The sequence below is a fragment of the Akebia trifoliata genome, chromosome 15 (assembly GCF_017979445.1).
Source record: "Akebia trifoliata isolate Shusen 1 chromosome 15, ASM1797944v1, whole genome shotgun sequence".
NCBI classification, from domain to species: Eukaryota; Viridiplantae; Streptophyta; class Magnoliopsida; order Ranunculales; family Lardizabalaceae; genus Akebia; species Akebia trifoliata.
Window position 1 is genome coordinate 27369250 of NC_141389.1, and position 17926 is coordinate 27387175.

Genomic DNA, 17926 nt, shown 5'->3' on the forward strand with positions numbered 1-17926 from the left:
CTGATAATCCACATGTGTCATGGTTTTTAAACTCGGTTTTCGCCTCTCGTCTCGTCCAGGCTAAATACTGAGTCATCTCGGACGAGTTTTCCAATAACAAAAAATCAAAACGTTGAAATCGAGGTATTAAAAGTGACTTGTGAGTTGGTCTCGTTCAGCTCCGATATATACCAAGTTAACTTGAGCGATACGTCTTGGTCTCGGATGAGTTTTAAAACCATGACATGTATTCATAAGGAAAGAAACTGTGAGAGAGTTGTGATTTGTGGAGAAATTACAGATGTGTTTAATAAGATATGGGTTTTGAAGGAAACATTGTAAAGTTGTTGATTCTCCATTTGATTGAAATGGTTTCTTGAAGAGAAAATGAAACATGGATGAAGAAAGTTAAAAAAAATTGGTTTTTATAGAAAAGTCACTGTGTTGTTAAGAGCAGTAGAGACCTGCGGCTCCTGAATCTTATGTTATATTTTTGAATAATGTTGGAGTGACTTCAAAATTGTACCTCACATCGCACATCCTGACGTGAAAGTGTGTAGGAACCTTAGATTCCTTTCATCAAGACAAGTAAAAAAGCATAAATGGTTCTATACACTTTATCGCCACGACGTGCGAAATGAGGTACAATCTTGAGGTCACTCAAGCACGGCTCTCTATTTTTTAGGGTAAATTACACTTTACCTCTCGTAGTTTGGCATAATTCCATTTTAACCCTCTAATGTTTTGATAAATGCATTTACCTCCCTTATAAATAACATTTTAAAAAAGATAAAATGGTTTTTATAAAAGGAAACAAATGGTTAGGTTGACAGCAATGTGACGGTAGAGGGAGTAAAAATGGAATTATGTCAAACTAATGAGGTCAAAGTGTAATTTACTCTATTTTTTAAGGGAAAAATGGCGTATAATAAGGAAAAGTTGGGGTGCCAATAGAAACTCCTTTAAATGATTAGAAACTTAGAAAAGCTTTTGCAATTTATATGTTTTTTAGGGATTCAACATTCTTAGAGGTTGGATCTTTCTCAAAGGGAGCTACAACGACAAGAATTCAAATCTCAGAACCCTTAGTTCTCTAATGCTCTTAACAACACAGTGAGTTTTCTATCAAAAACCCTTTTTTTTTTTTTTTTTTAAACTTTCTTCATCCATGTTTCGTTTTCTCTGCAAAAAACCATTTCAATCAAATGGAGATTCAACAACTTTACAATGTTTCCTTCAAAACCCATATCTTATTAAACACATCTGTAGTTTCTCCACAAATCACAACTCTATTACAGTTTCTTACCTCATCAACACATGTGGATTATCAGAAGAAAAGGCTATCGCTGCAGCCAAACAACTCCATTTTGAAACAACTACTAGACCAGACTCAGTCCTCTCCTTATTAAGAAACTATGGATTCACCAAAACCCACATCTCCAAACTTGTTGCCATGAACCCATCATTACTCTTATCCGATCCCAACACAACCCTTGAACCCAAATTCAAGTTTTTCCATTCTTTAGGCTTTTCAAACCTTGACCTTGCAAATGTCCTCTCTAAAGATTCAAGTGTCTTGAAAAGAAGCTTAGAAAATCAAATCATCCCCACAATTGATTTCCTCAAGAGTATTGTTCATAGCGATCGAAATGTCGTTGCCGTGCTCAAATGCTCGACATGGGTTTTTCTGAAAAATCAACACAAACAGATGGAACCCAATATTGCAATATTAAGGGATGTTGGCGTGTCTGACTCTAATATTTCAATGCTATTAATATCCAAACCTCGGGCATTCTTGCAAAATGCCAATAAGTTTAGTAAGATTGTTAATCAAATTAAGGAAATGGGGTTCAATCCGTTAGCGGGTATGTTTGTAATTGCTATCCATGCATTGACATCAATGAGCAAATCAACATGGGAAGCGAAAATGGAGGTTTATAGAAAGTGGGGTTGGTCCAAGGATGAGATTATGATGGCGTTCAAGAAGCAACCTTTTTGTATGATTGCTTCGGAGAAGAAGATAACTAGCATAATGGATGTTCTTGTGAACAAGATGGGTTATGATCCGTCCGATATTGCCAAACGTCCTGTGTGTCTCATGCTTAGTTTGGAGAAGAGGATTATTCCAAGGTGTTCTGTTATTCAAGTTCTTATCTCGAAAGGTTTAGTTGAGAAAAATCGAAGAACAACTACAATGTTGACAATGGTGGAGGACGACTTCTTGAAGAAGTTTGTGACCAAGTATGGGGAGATATTGCCTGAACTGTTAATGGCGTACCAAGGGAAGAACAATGTTCTAGAACTACCAGTTAGAACTGATTGAAGTGAGTTGAAGATGTTGTAGGATGCCCATTTACAGTTATATTAAAGATTTACATTTTATTGTTCAATACTTGTTTCTCTTCAATTCAAGTTGGATCTTAGATGAGTAATGTTGATTGCTTTGTCATGCCTTGAGCCTACTAAGATTGGGGTGATGCTCCCTCTCCAGTTCAGACTGCAAGAATTGACGAAATTATTGTATCTCGTAAATTGTTGAATTGAGACTCTAATGTTGCAAGTTTGAGCATGGAAAGGATTCAAACAATCAAGCCAAAGCTGGATTACATGGTGCTTTCTCTGCAATTGTGGGTCGTGGGTTCAACTGAATCCTACTTATCTCTGCATTTCGTTTTTCACCCACCATGAGAAGTGCTACAAGAAGACCCAAGGCACAATCGATGATCTGTTTCACGTCACAGTTTATGCTTCCTTTTTTTTTAAATCTTTTGATGGGAAGCTGGACTTGAACCCTCAAAAGAGAGATGAAGAAATTTTTTTATTGAAAATGCTGAAGTGCCTGCACAAGACACTGGGTTTCACAATGCAGAGACATAGACGCGTGCACATAACCATAAATGCTTTTCCCTGAGATAAGAGTGAGAAGCATCTATGGTTCTGTGCACACCTCCATGTCAGCGCAATGTCACACTCACTCCAGCACGACTTTTTTTTAAGTATTATGAGAACTTCTGAGTTTATTTGTTTTTATGATCACTCTGTCTTTGTTATCATGATTTTTATTAATGCTGATTGTCACCAGTGGTGTTAGAAATTCCTTTTAGGGTGCAAATCGACATGTCGGTGCAAACAACAACCTGTACTGTCCAACCCACAACACAACTCAGGTTGGCTCATTCCACATTAATATTAGATAATTTAAAAATGATGATGACTTGTATAAAATAAGTTGTATGTAAAAAAAAATATAATTCACAATTATTTGTCGTAAAAATATATTTTAAAGTTATCGTGCATGCAATTATAAGCAAATGTACAGAAAAAGTTGATGATGACGATAAATGAAAGTTTGATATGTGAATTGTGAAGGAGAAAGAAGCAAATATATTTAGAACTATTTTATTATAACTATGTTAATTTAAAGATGACGATTAGAATAAGGAAATGTGGAGAATGAGATTAGATCGCCTCTTTCAGTACGTCTGTTCATGTTTTTAGGACAGATATTACTCGGAACACCAAAATAGAGGTATGAATTGTGTGGTTTTACAATCTCTTACATTACTTATTTGCAGATGAGTTCAAGAAGATCGTTGTTAATCAGATGATCAGTGATGAAATTTCTTCAAGGGATTGTGGTGAGTGAAGAAAGTCTTCAAAATCCTGGATTTTTGGTGTCTGAGAAAAGGTCTCTTCATGAGTAGATTGATAGCAACTATCAAACGACACTTGAGAATCTTTCAGAATGAGTTCTATTTTTGCGAGTTGGATCGACTCCTATTGCTTATATTTATAAACCAAAAAATAACAATATCGACAACAAAGTTTTATCTGAGTTTCAAGTCGTCTATTATTGAAAGTGAGATCATCTTTGCTTTCACTATCTTCATCACGTTCTTTTGGGTCTTCTTCTTATAGCTCTTTAGGCCGTTCAGCTTCAACATTTCTTTAGTTAGGGACAATGTATGTTAACATATTTCCAAGATTGTGGAAATGATAATGGAATTAGAAGGAAAATCGTATACAAGAAGCAAGATGAAGTAGGTAAAGAAATTTATACATTTCGATTATTATTTGACTTTGAGCAATCTTTCTAACTTAAACATCAGAACCTCTACAAGAACCACACGATGCTTGAAAATGATTAAGAAGATTGCTTTATCTGGAGTTTAAAACGGTCAATTGGTGATGAAGAGGTGGACGTTCTTGATTGAAAGAAAAATTGACACATCAGCGCAGTGTCCAACGAAGTCAGTTTAGGACAATAAGTTACTTTAGCATTTCTTAAAGGGAAATTCCATTATGGGAAAACATTGGCCTTCTTAAGAACTGATGCATCCATAGAAGCAACCTTAACTAATGCCCCCTCCTAGACAGGGTGATTTTTTGCTCACAGAATCTCTCGTTGCAGTGCTCACGACTCTCTAGTTCATGCCATGTCAAACCTAATGAGGGTAATTTTGTAAGTTGAGGATGCCATTCAATAGATGCTGGCATACCGATCACGGATTCTGTGAGCAAAAATAATTTCTCCTAGACAAAACAGCAGGGGAGGTTCAACACGGATACGGGTTTGCTTGCAACCAAGCACACCCTCACTCGAAAACAGAACAGATTCATGGATTTGCAACAAGATAATAAGAGACATATAGGATGAACACTGTTATTGATTCAGACTGTGGCCACCTACACCCCCACCTTGAACATTATAAAATTTGATTATCAAACCCCTTCCAACATTAGAAATCTTCTTTGAGGATCAAAACTTGCTCTACCAACTGAAATGAGATCAATGTGTCCATGTGCCACATGTATACTAGAAAGGGAATTGTCAACATTCTTCCATGCGTGCATTTGTGGGATCAATGTGTCCACGTGCCACATGTATACTACAAAGGGAATTGTCACCATTCTTCTGTGCATGCATTTGTGGGTGAGCAGGTGCGTGTGGGTGTAGAATAATAGTATAGTAGACATCAATGTTGACGAAAGCTAATTTGAGTGCATTTTCCAAATGATACACCGGCAATTCCACTCATAAAACAGCATCCCTGAAACACAGTTTAACAAAAGAAGAAACACGAAAGAACATGCATAGGGGAATACTGAAACCTATTAAGAATCCACCCTTTTGTCCTCTATAACTCTCATGGGATTGACATGGTATCATAAAACGATATTATATATGTGATTCAGTCCTCTATTCATCTACTCTTCGACTAGAAGTAGGTACCTTCAGGAGGTTGGACCAGCTTCCGATTATGTGGGCCCGCCATCTCCTTCTTCAGCTGTGTCAGTATGTCTTCCATGGTGTACTCTCGTTGCCAATTTGCCAGAATCCCAAACTTCTTTGCTTCTACCTGCACCAATCGAGTGCAATCAAAGCTTGCGTGTCAGAGATCCAAACATCAAATAGCCCAAAAGTCAAGATTTCCGATGCATAGCTCATGGAAGTCAACACAAGAATCAGGAAAAATATATACTATATCTTGAACTCTCAGAGCCCGTTTGGATACACTTTTTAAAAAAAGTAACTTTTAGAAAACTACTTTGAAAAAGTAAAAAAATCCCAACTTTTTAAAAAGCAAAAGGAAACTACTTTCTATTTTTTTTAAACTACTTTTTCCCAATGTTACTTTCTTCCTAGCTACTTTCTATCCAAACGGGGCCTTAGCATGGCACTTGAAAGTAATGGAGTTGCTACACAATGAACCACCCATTGTGTATAATCTCACAATTTTTACCCGTGAAAAGGGTGATATATAGATCAAACCTGAGAATCCGGGTTTGAACACTTGCTAATTTAAAATTTACAATTAATTGCAATATTACCACTCCAGTATCATGATTCACGCAAGACATGTTAATCCGTGAATGGAAACGAACACTTGGGGGCTTCTCCGGATAATCTTTATCACAGAACAGCTTCAATTGATAAATGCGACCTTCATGCACAGACTGAAAAGGAAATAATGAGCTCATAAGCCATCCATATCAGAAAACAATTCCAACCCAAACATCGACTTTTCTTTCGCTTGTTAATTCCAGCATAAACCCAAGAAAGCCATCTAAATTCTAAAACATCATTTTGTCGCTGATTTAATCTAACACCCATTATTTATTTCAGAAAAAGTTGTTCAACCTAACCAAGCACATTTATGAGCCAGTTAACAAGGCCAAAAATGATTATCAGGGCCATGAAAGTTTAAAATAAACATTAACTAACAGCCTTGACAAGACCCAATTAGTCGGGTAAGATTCTCAACCATCTGAGCCAAGGTGACTACAAGAGAGCTTCTATTGGCACCCTAACTTTTACTTATTTTCAACCATTCACTTATTTTTCTTTATTTTGAATTGGGGTGTAATAAGTAAAAGTTGGGGTGCCAATATCACCTCTCTAATTTTTTTCAGCAAAATTTTTGGACCTGTCTTGCCTTGAGAACCTCCAAACAGGACCATAGTGCATAGAGAGGTGGAAAATAAGAGGTAATCAAGAAGAGGAAAAGGGTACCAGAAAAGAAAGAAAATCAGAATAAAACCCAATACATCAAAATGTTAGATATTTAATTCACATAAAGGAACAACAAAGTGGATTACGACATAATAAGCGTAATCACAACATTTATGTGAGACCACTTTAAAGTAAAATGACAAGATGTTAACAAAAGAGGGGCTTACATTGTGAGGACCAATAATGGTACCAGTCCAAGAACGCATGTAAATGTCGTCTCCATCGTCCATTCCGTAGCTGACTGTACCATCTCCAATGCCCTTCTCTCCGCGTTCAAGTTCCTCCAGCAATCTAAAGTTTCGAGGGACTGTATGGTAAAACAAAGACATAAAGAGGAACCCAGAAAATTATGAAGTTCCCAGCAAAAATGTCATCGATACACCAAGGGCTAGCAAAACCAATTGTAGTAATAATAAAGCCTCAATCTTCAGAAAATAACTTGACTTTATGGCTTTTGTTTGTGCTTTCTAGAGTATTGAGTCATCTATTTTAGGAAACGCTTAAGAAACTACTAATACAACATCTAGCATAAAACCACAAAATAACCCTTGGAATGTTCATGTGTTATTCCAAGCTCAAATATTTTTGCTAGGAAAATAAAAATACAACCACATAGTAGCCAACAAAATACAATTCTTTGTAAACTACGGGCACAGGAATCCTATGAAATGTTACCATAATGTAAAGTATTGTAACATATTATAGTAAACATCTCATTTGTCCTGTGTACAATAAGGTATGCATCAAAAAGTATAAGAAAAAAGTACGCAATTAAAGCAATTCTAGGTAGCAAATGTGCTATAAAAGGTCATTTCCCTAAGCATTGTATTTTCTATTTCTAACAAATAAACATAGATTGGCATCATGTACCAGCATAGGTCTCCTGCAACCTCTACATGTAATCAATGATGGGTAGTGCTTTGGGTTCCCCCTTCCTCATGGGCCAACCATTTCTGGAAGAATGGTGTCCCGTTCCTCTAGAATAGAAATGGTGTCTACATGGCAAGCTTTTTGTTTTTGTTTTTAATTAATAAGGGAAAGAAAGATACAATGAGGGGAAGGTCGAGATGACCCTCCCAAAGAAAAAAACCAAAAAAGAAACAGCAAACCACTAAGACATTTCAATGCTATAAATGTTCTCCCACCAGGACAAAAAGTCCTAAAAAAAATCCCTCCAAACTCTTTAAAGATTTTGCACCAAAAGAGCAAGAGCCCAAGAATTGAAATAATCAACTCTTGTGACAATTGTGCCTTTCCTAGACAAGTTCTTGCATTTCTTTCTAACCAAAGAAATGGCGACTCTTGTGTCTACGTGGCAAGTTTTGTTAGGTGTTTAAAATACATTGAGCTCCTAACAAAACATTTTCTATGGCATGCAGCCCTACGTGTTTTAAATTCCAACCAAAACGTGCCATGTAGACCCTGTATGTTGATATATGAACGGGACACCAATCTGGATCACGACTCTTTCTTGAATTGCAACTAGTTTATTCAAGATGGGTCTGCCTCTCCATGGAGTTATTGTCAGATATAGTAATGGTCCGACAAGGTTTAGATTCTGCTCTTCAAGTGTATGTAGGCTTATGTGCAAATTTATTTTGCGGAGAGCAAATCTACTCTGTAAACGCCAATGTGCACGTCTCCATAATATCCTCAACAAGAGTATAAAATTTGATGCTTCGAAAAGCTTCTTTTCTTGGTAGCAAATCATTGAAGCAACAGGTGAAATGTCATTAAAAACACAAAGAAAATACAGGTTTTCTCTAAGCAACGTATAACAAACCTTTTGCAGAATATCCAGAGAGAGAACCAGATGAATCTATCAAACTAAACAATAAATCCACAATTAAATGCAAACCCATCAAAATTTATTCTTACCTAGACATTGAACCATCATCATTCACAATTAATTCCGAACAAATTAGATCAACAACACAGGGAAAAAATAAAACAACTATGAAACCCATCTCTGAATAATCTAAGGTACAAGAAAAGAGCAGAAACAAAGAAACCCATAAAACCCAACATGCAATCACCCAAACCCATTAAGATTTCCAGATCATTTGTGAAATATAAAAGAACCCATGAGTAGATTTCGAGAGATAACAAAAGATTATGATCATAGAATGACCAAATGAAATAAAAAGTGAAGCAATTGGTTTGGAGACTTACCCACAATACTCGATCCACCTGAGCCAATCGCCATTGATGATTCAAACTTTTCCTCTACAGGGGTGTTGAGATCTGATCGAGGTCAATATTTTGGACAACAAGAAGAGAATCTGAAGACGGAGAGAGGAAAAAGAAAAAAACATAAGAGAGTTACGATTGCCACATCTAATTTTACTAACACCACACCAACTATGTGCACTGTATAAGCAGAATTGGTTTGGCGTTAGTAAACGTTAGTGTGTCAATAACAGATCTAAAAAATAATTATGGGTTTATTGTATGGGTGCAATTTGGTTTGGGTTAATTGACTAAGATCGATTCTATTATATGAGAATTAGAACCAAATCGAATTGGTCTAGAATCAAACCAACCCAAACCGACTTTAATTTGGTTCGGTTCCATGGGTTGCCAAGAGATTCTCTCATTTCTGACAAAAAGCAGAAATTCCCTATCTTTCAATCAAATTGATTGAATGATTCAACTGTTCAATTTATGGATTAACCATTTGAGGGCCACACGACACAAGTAGAGAGAATCAGTTTTTCTTTTAGATCCAACAAAGAGAGACTTCGACTTCACATTCCAATGACTTGAATTCAATGGGTCATTCCTAAGAAGTAAGCAATCCAAGATATCAACCCAACAGAAAGATCGTCACTAAGATTATGACTCGATGGTTTAACACATGGGATGCCTGAATTTCAAGGCTGCACATGGGAAATCTGAATCTCAAGGCCTGAGTCTATGGTTATCAATGATTGGATCATAACCAAAACCTATACCATAAGTTGCAGCCAACTCACAGTTGCAAGAGAAAAAGAGATGAACCGATCACAGGTCGCAGCCGTAGGTTGCAGGTCGCAAATCGCAACCGCAAGTCAGCTGTAGAGATGAGAGAAAGAGAGTAGAAGAGGGTTAGGATTTTTAAAAATTTTTACAGTTTATATTAAATAATATCTTGGTTCGATTCTCTGGTTGGTTCAGTTATTTACCAACTTTGAACCGAAAACCAAATCGAACCCATCGATTTTTATTTTTTTAAGCCAAAACCAAACCGTTAATTAAAACTGAACCAACCCAATCCAAAATTTACAGTTCAGTTCGATTCTCTGTTTGAACCAAATTAAGTTGCACCCCTAGTTTATTGGTGAAAGGTTGGAACTTGTATGTATAGATATTTACAAGTTTTATGAGAGTTGTTATTGGCACTCCAACTTTTACTTATTACACTCCAATCTTTTAAATTATTTATCACACCCTAATTAAATATTAAAACACAACATTCAAATATTAAAAAGGTTTGGTTCATTCTATTATTTACAATTCGGACTAGACTCATATAAAATTATAAATCTAACAAAAATAAATTCTAGAAGAGAGAGAGAGAGAGATTCTATTGACATCCCAAATTTTACTTATTCTCAACTATTGACTTATCTTTTAGAATAGTGATAATCTCACTCCCCCCCGTGATATAATCAAAATACTATCCTAACATGGCATGTGCTAGAACCATAGATTTTATGCAATGGGATACATATCAACACATACTTACATAGATGTGCAAATGAGTATGCTGAGATATAAAATCTATGGTTCTAGCATATGCCATATCAAGAGAGTATTTTGAGTATGCCAAGTGGGGGAGTCAGAAAATCATTAATCGACCTTTTATTTATTTAATTGGAGTGTTGTAAAAAAAGTTGGGGTGCCAATAGAAACTCTTGATTTTGCTTGCAAAATTTATCTTATTGATAAGATTAATGCTAGAGTGAGTTCAGTGGGAGACATCTTGACATGGTGGTGCACACATGCCTGTAAATGCATTTCTTCGAGATACAAGTAAAATGCAATCACGAATATGCGCGTGCCATCATGTCAAGGTGTCCCTCACTGAGGTCACTCTAGCACGACTCTATTGATAATACAAAACAAAATGGGTCAGATCTAAGTATATACATGTTTAGATCTGGATAACAATGGATCCAAATATGAATCGAATCATACTAACCAAGATCATATCAAAGCTTATTGGGTTAGCCAGTTTGATCAAGTGAGATTGAAATGCATTTCACATTAGAAACATCCCTAGATTTGGAGACAACATTTCTAGATTTGGGTTGTGTTGAGTAATGTCGGGTCATGCCCTACCTATGTTATGTCTTAATTATATTTACTTTATTTTTTAAAATAATATTCACTCCATGCTAATTCTTGTCGTGACATTTTTCTTATTACACACCATTTGTATAACTAAAATGATTGGGTTTAATAAAAAAAATTTCCACCATCAACAAACATCCTTTTTCAAAGAATTCAACTTTATTTTGAGAGAAATAAAGTTGAAGGAAAAAAAAAAAAAGGAAATAAGAGAATAAGATGAAGAAAAAGAATTCAACTTTATTTTTTGAAGAATAAAATTTTGAGAGATATATAGGTGGAGAATAAAGAGAAATGGTTTCTTTGAAGTAGAGTCTTTGTGGAAAGATAAAGAGATTCTAAGAAGGGAGAGCAAAAAAGAGAGAGGTGGGGACAATATTAAAAAAAAAAAAGGGATTTTCTTCAAAAGGAAGAATTCTTACAAATAAACATATTTCAATGGTTCTAGAAGAAGGAAAAAAGATAGAGCAGAGGCGTTCCCAACGATTTTGAATGATTGGTAAAGAAGTAATATTTATCTCACTTGGGATTTTAAACTCCCTCTCCCGTTAGTGAATAAGAAAATGAGATCTTCTTCTTTAAGAAAATTAAAAGATATTTAGTGCTATTTTTCTTTTCTTTTTTTCTCAGTGCTACGTTTCATTTTATTAATTAATGTGTTATAAAAACAAGTTGGTGTGGCAATTAAAATTATCTTCTTTTTTATTTTATTTTATTTTTAACGCATATCAGGTAATTTCTAGGATAAATCCCTTGAACTCAAGACATTACTTCCTGAGGTGTGGCCTCGGTAGACCACGAGACTATCACCTCATCATAACAATCCTTTGTAGTTTTAAGTCTTTTTCCCCCCTCCTATTTTGGACCATACGAACATGTTAAGAGATGGCCAAAATTGACCATTTTAACTAATGTTTTTTTTTTTTTTTCTTCAGTCAATCCTCATCCGTTTTTAGTATTTAATTAGGGCAAATGATTTTCTGACTTGATTTTTTTTCATTATGTATGTACTCGACTGACGTGGCAAGAGCCCGGAACCATTGATATTTTTCCTTGTGTATCCCAAAGAAAATGATCTATGGTTTTGTGCCCTTGCCACATTAGTCGAGTACATAGCGAGTGAAAAAAATTAAGTCAGAAAATCATGACTCTTTAATTAGGGTTTGGGTTTTGGTGACTCATTAAAAATAACTCATAAGAAAACATATGATCATGACCATGTATACACAAAAATCCAATGATTGAAATTTATATTTATCTTAATTGCACAAATCTCGAGGATACTTGTCTTGAGGATAAATTTCGATCACTAGATTTTATTTAAATGGTTAGGATGATGTTTTTTTTTATGTGAGTCCCATGGGTGGTAATATAACACGAGGTTGACTAACCTTACAAAGTTAGTAAGGATTTCATTCTCAATAAGAGTACTTGGCCTCACCTTATGCCATCTAAAAACGTACTCAAATGTTTCAAGCTCGTAGAGGACAAATTATGAGTTTGGGAGCTAGGGCTGTGGTAATCCATTTGAGTAAAACGACCCTTAGTAAGATTTAAAATCTTACTAAGGTAGTAAGGAAAATGTTTCTCATATAACATTTCTTCACCTCCCACGTGTTGTGTGTAGGTTGCTTGCATGCATCTGTCAGTCTAGGAAATTTGATGAAACTGATTTCTAATCAGACAGATGTTTTAAATTGGACCCACTATTTGAACGGTCAAGATTGATAAGAAAATCCTCCATTTAAATGATTTAAGACCCAAAATTTTTTAACCATCGCTGCAACTCTCTCTCTCTCTCTCTCTCTCTCTCTTTCTCTGAGTCTGAGCGAATCTCCATAAATTTTTCTAAGGTAATCTCTGATCTTCTATGGTACCAACTGCAATCCTTCGAATAAACTAACAAATTCCCCTTAATCACCATTTGCTAGGGTTTTATCACAGACTAAGTTACGTTTCCATCAAAGAAACGAGAAAAAAACCCTAACTGGAATTTAATATCTGAAAACAGATGGTTTTTAGATGGAAATGTAGGTTTTTAAGCAGTTTACGCATATCAGGTGCTTGATAAATTTTCTGTTTGGTTGTTTAATTTCTAAATCTGAATGTTGAAGAATCTCTGAATCATGGGTTCATTCTTGCTTAATCAATTATCACTGTATTATTAATGTTACTTCAATCTGTTTATTTTTGCATTTTAGGTGTTCGATAAATTGTCTGTTTGGTTGTTTAATTTCAAAATCTGAATCATGGGTTCATTCTTTCTTAATCAAATGTCACTTTTGTATTCAAGTTTCTTGACTTTCAATTAATTTTTTTTTTGTCTTCTTATATATCCTCTCAATAATAGAAGAATGAATTTTTTTTTTGAAACCTTAGTTTATTTATAATTCAATTTCTAAGCTCAAAATTTTCAGTAATGCCAAAGGAGATTTAGTGGTTTAATAGTTTCATGATCAAGTAATCGTTGATAAAATAATGGGTTTCTTGTTTTATTTTGTTCTCTTTGAAAAATGATGATTTACACTTCAAATGTTTTCAAGAAAGTTCAGAAAATGTCGCTCTATACGAATGCCATTTCATATATTTCGGTATAAGATTATGTGGTCACATTGCAAAACAACTTTGAGGTCGTGGGTTCGAGTCCAGCTTACCCATAATAAATTTTTTTGTGTGGTCACGTTAATTTTATGTGTTTTTCGAGTTAAGAATTAATATTCAAGCGTCGTTTGAGTTGTGACTTTCTCACTAAAGAAACTTAGATGGATCGTTCTTTATGCGAAAGTTGAAATTGTCTATAAATTTATCACTTATTTTAGTATGGTAATCTGTTATACAATAAACAATAAGAAGTTTCATATGTAAGAAAGCCTCTGCCATGTTGAATAGCCTGCCATCCAAGGCCTCATTTGGATAGCGAAGAGCTTCTGTCTCCGATGGGGAAGAGCTCATCAGGCAGAAGCTCATAGCAGCCTTAAGGATGCTTCTTAATAATGAGCTTTGAGCTCTCGTCAGAACCAATCCTAACAGGAAGCAAGTTTCTGCAATATTACTCAGAATGATAACTAAGTTTATGATTTATTATTTTCATTTAGATGGATTTTCTTTTCTGATTCTTATTTTCTATAATTTTGATTGTCATGGCTATGCATGTGTGATGCATAATTTCAGTTCGTTCTTGTTAGGGATGTCTCTGTTTCTGGGTAATCTCACTCCTAACATTCGACGGGAGGAACTTGAACGTGTTTTCAGGAGGTTTGGGCGGAGTAACGTGAACCTCAAAGAGGGATATGGATTTGTAGTTTATGATCTTCCCGCAAATGCAGAGAAAGCTCTGAGAGCATTACGAGGAAAGAATATATGTGGGGAACCAATATCTCTTACATGGTCAAACAAACAACCCAAAGCTTTTCAAAGGTTTACGAAAGGTTCCAGATTCTATGAACCGTACCATCGAAGGAATGCCACCAGAAATGTAGATTATGGTATGAGAAAAACGAGTTCACATGATCAAAAAGAATTGAAAATGGCTGCCAAGCATCCAGATAACGAAGCAGGAGGAGCTCACATGGATGATTTGTTTGTTAAGGAGAGAAGTTATCACCATGACAATATTGAAGATTGTGAAGGAGAAAAACATCAAAATCCGAAAGAGAACTCAATGGAGAATGATAGATGGGGTGAATGTATTAGTGACCCATTGAATAAAAATGAAATGGAGAATGGAGTTGACTTTGAACGTTATGAAGCTTATCATGGTTATGATAGAAGAGATGAAGACCGAAACCACCAGATGACTAGTTCTTATGGTTCTCCTCGGGAAAGCTCTTGGGTAAAACCTCGAAGAGAACGAACTATTAATACAACATTGAAGAAGCCTGATCATTCAAAATCACGTCAAATCTGTTTCAAGTGTGGCCTAATCGGTCATAGAATGCGTAACTGTCCTCAAGCAGATGGTTATCGACGAGAGAAGGTTTCCCAATTTGATCGTAGGCAAGACAAAGATGTTAGTTTTAGAGGTAGAGGTGAAGGGGGGCTGAAAAGACTAAGACCTACATCATTGGAAGGGCCTTATTCAAGTGGAGATCCTTTGCAAAGGGACAGCAAGAGTAAAGAAAATTGTGGGTATGAGCTTAAAAGGGACTCTAGAAGGAAGAAGAGACTTGGGAGGGAGCATAGAAGTCCAAAGAAATATCTTGGATGGAAAGCAAAGAGGTCTGCATCTAGATCCCGCTCACATTCACCGTCCTCCGGGACCAGTTCCCAGTCAAGGTCAAGATCAATATCTTCAAGGACACACTCACCGTCTTCTAGTTCAAGGTCCATGTCGACATCATCTTATCTAAGGTCTGACAGCTCTAGGTCCATGTCGAAGTCAAGGTCTCCTACATCCTTGTCTTTGTCCGTGTCATTGGACCCGCCTTTACCATCTTCTGTCAATAAGTTGCAGATGGAGACTTCCCCAAACAAATCCAAGTACCTTTCGATTAAACAGGGAGAGCCAGTGCAAAGTGATTCAAGTTCAGAGAATTACGAACCGAAAATTACTGGTGTCACACCGAAAGATCAAAATACATTGCCTTCCTTCGAAGTTGAGGTTGAGATGGCCAAGGATCAATTTGGGCAGTCGGAAGACTATGGAAACCATTCTACGTCCAAGATTCTATATGAGATAAAAAGTCCTTGCATGGATCCTATGGAAATGGAGCAAACACAGGCAACATTTGAGAAGCCAAACCCAGAGGTTTCTGTTCATTCCCGGATTAAAAATTCTACAAGCATATCAACACATGAGATGTACACGGTTCTGAAACACTATGGCTTTGAAGTGCCAGAAGAAAATGAAGGTCACTTACCCATAGAGGCTCACTTTGGGTCTGCTCGGCTCTGGCCATGGGAGATCATTTATTACCGACGATTGAAGAAGGGCTCTATTTCGGCAGAGAACTATGCCAGACGGGTTGCGCAGAATAGAGAATTTGGTATTGTGGATAAATATATTAGAAGCAGTAGTGGGTGGGTTGAAGGTGATCAAAGCAAATTTTGATAGATTTCTTTGTTTTTCAGCCAACATACCATGTAACCCTCTAGAATCCAAACATGTTTTTTACTTGTAACTCTGCTTTTGTTGAATCTACATGCACATTTACTATCAGGTTTCCATCTGAAGATATGAAGAGGTAGTGTAGAATGTATATTGTTTGATTCTAGTCATGGTTTTAAATCTCGTCCGAGACTGCATCTCAGTATCATCAACCATCGAGACAAGTTGACAACTCATCTCAAAGGCATATTTTGTTCCGACTCGGAAGGCATTGTTCTAAATCTCTTGGGAGATGACTTGGTCTCATTCATGATTCTAGTCCACACCTAATTTTCAGAATGCATATGGATGAGCTTTAGAAATTATCTTTCATGAAGGTTGATGTTCTATGCTGGTTTTGGCATATATTTTCTGTTGTTACGTGCCACACTATGGACTTTTTTCTATAGTTAGTTGTTGCAGTAAACCTCTTATTATAGTTACAAAGTTCGGATTCGGTCAGATAGATTTGGGAAAGTTTTGTACAAAAATGGGGAAATTATTTGGAATATATGAGTGATTTTCTAGTTTCTTTACAAAACCCATCATATTGAACATCTATAAAATGCATTTGTTTTCTTGAGATTTGAATGTTGAAGAAAATAAAATTTTGAGGGTGAAAGGGAAAAAATGTTTCCACGACTAATTGATAAATTACTTGTTGATTTAATTTAATAGTCCTTATTTCAAGGATTTTATAAATGGTTGGAAAAAATCAGATAATTTTGTGACGACACTTATCTATTATTACTTGTCACATATATTTGTTGACATTATCTATCAGAATTAAATTTCCAAAAAACTACTTTTCTATTTCTCAAATATGTTCTCAATATATAGTCTTAAAAACAATGCTATCAGGGGCCCATTGACCGATTAATGTTTGACCCACATTCCATGGATCTATACTAAAAATATCAGCCTATTGGTGATTCTATGGGTTAGGCCCATGGATAAAAATATTGGTTATTTCGTCACAAAGGGTGGTGAGAAACCAAAATTAGTGTTTTTTTTTAATTATTTTTTTTCAAATTATATCGATGGGAAAAAAAAAAAACTTTCTTTAAAAAAGGGTCTAACTCGTAGATTCGTGAAAAGGACTCTTAAAAAATAAGAAAACCCAACAGCGTAAATGTGAAATTCAATAATACATATAGCCCGAGGATACATATGTATCACTAAGATAAATCTTCGACAGTTGGAATTTCGTGTTTATAAGAATTTCATGTTTAAGTCTTCTTCTATAAATCTACAATTCCAAACCTTTAAATAAATCCAAATATACCATATATAAGGTATATCTGGGGCTGCAGCCGGGGCGAGCTGGCCCGAACTCAACCCAATTGATGGGCAAGCTTGGGCACGTTACGTAGAAGATGAATTAAGCCTAGGTTACAGTATTTCAACCCTATTTCAATTTGGGTTGAGAGTATGAGCAACCTGAACCCAACACTACATACTAATATATAAATATTTTTATATTAATTATAGATTTTTTTTATTTAACTTTCTTATTACATCTTATTATTATGACTAGTGGTACAATTAGCTATAATACTAATGTGAACTCTAGTTTACCATGGTTTGTCTAAATGTTCTCTTAATGATGGATTTGAAGGTTGTATGCATTTTATTTACTACTAGTTTTGTTTTTGATCCCGTATATATTTTTTTTTTTTGAATAAAATAATTATTTACTAATAAAAATGAAATTAGGGTTATTCCAACGAGTCCAACTCGACCAAATCACTTCGATCTAACCCGAAATCAATCTTATTTGATCAAGTTTGGGCCTGATGGTCAGATTGAGTTGAGTTCGGGTTGAGGGTTTTGTTAGTTGCGTTTAATATCAGCCCAAGTTGCAGTCCTAGGTATATCCACCATTTTCTAAATATTGTAAAAATGTCAGTAATTTTGACTTTTAGTACACCCCTATTTTGTACTTTCCCCTGAAAAAAGTAAATCCTTAATAAAAATACTCACACACAACTACTAAATCACCAATCAGACCAATT

At 35.5% G+C, this 17926-nt stretch overlaps 3 protein-coding genes across 4 annotated transcripts; 2 read left to right on the forward strand and 1 right to left on the reverse strand.

Moving 5' to 3' along the window:
- The first annotated feature begins 973 nt into the window (after positions 1-973).
- Positions 974-2369, forward strand: LOC147384955 (uncharacterized). The gene has a single exon (XM_086425657.1). The coding sequence runs from the start codon at positions 1148-1150 to the stop codon at positions 2300-2302; it is 1155 nt and encodes a 384-aa protein (XP_086281783.1). The 5' UTR covers positions 974-1147; the 3' UTR covers positions 2303-2369.
- A 2592-nt stretch (positions 2370-4961) lies between these two features.
- Positions 4962-8825, reverse strand: LOC147384956 (ubiquitin-conjugating enzyme E2 variant 1C-like). The gene is made up of 4 exons (XM_086425658.1): positions 8666-8825; positions 6661-6800; positions 5812-5937; positions 4962-5339 (listed from the first exon to the last, which is right to left on the reverse strand). The coding sequence occupies exons 1-4, from the start codon at positions 8697-8699 to the stop codon at positions 5199-5201; spliced, it is 441 nt and encodes a 146-aa protein (XP_086281784.1). The 5' UTR covers positions 8700-8825; the 3' UTR covers positions 4962-5198.
- Positions 8826-12525: 3700 nt separating this feature from the next.
- LOC147384957 (uncharacterized) lies at positions 12526-15983 on the forward strand. Of its 2 annotated transcripts, none has more exons than XM_086426351.1 (2): positions 12526-12678; positions 14011-15983. In XM_086426351.1, the coding sequence occupies exon 2, from the start codon at positions 14013-14015 to the stop codon at positions 15873-15875; it is 1863 nt and encodes a 620-aa protein (XP_086282477.1). In that variant the 5' UTR covers positions 12526-12678; positions 14011-14012; the 3' UTR covers positions 15876-15983. The 2 variants fall into 2 exon arrangements, with proteins under 2 accessions (XP_086282477.1, XP_086282476.1); XM_086426350.1 differs by having other exon boundaries at positions 12542-12678; positions 13997-15983.
- Positions 15984-17926: the final 1943 nt, after the last annotated feature.

Coding starts and splice junctions, on each gene's coding strand:
- LOC147384955 (XM_086425657.1), top strand. CDS start 1,148: ATGTTTCGTTTTCTCTGCAAAAAACCATTTCAATCAAATGGAGATTCA.
- LOC147384956 (XM_086425658.1), bottom strand. CDS start 8,699: ATGGCGATTGGCTCAGGTGGATCGAGTATTGTGG. Junction 6,801..8,665: donor AGGTGGATCGAGTATTGTGG/GTAAGTCTCCAA, acceptor TTTACCATACAG/TCCCTCGAAACTTTAGATTG. Junction 5,938..6,660: donor CCATTATTGGTCCTCACAAT/GTAAGCCCCTCT, acceptor TTTCCTTTTCAG/TCTGTGCATGAAGGTCGCAT.
- LOC147384957 (XM_086426351.1), top strand. CDS start 14,013: ATGTCTCTGTTTCTGGGTAATCTCACTCCTAACATTCGACGGGAGGAA.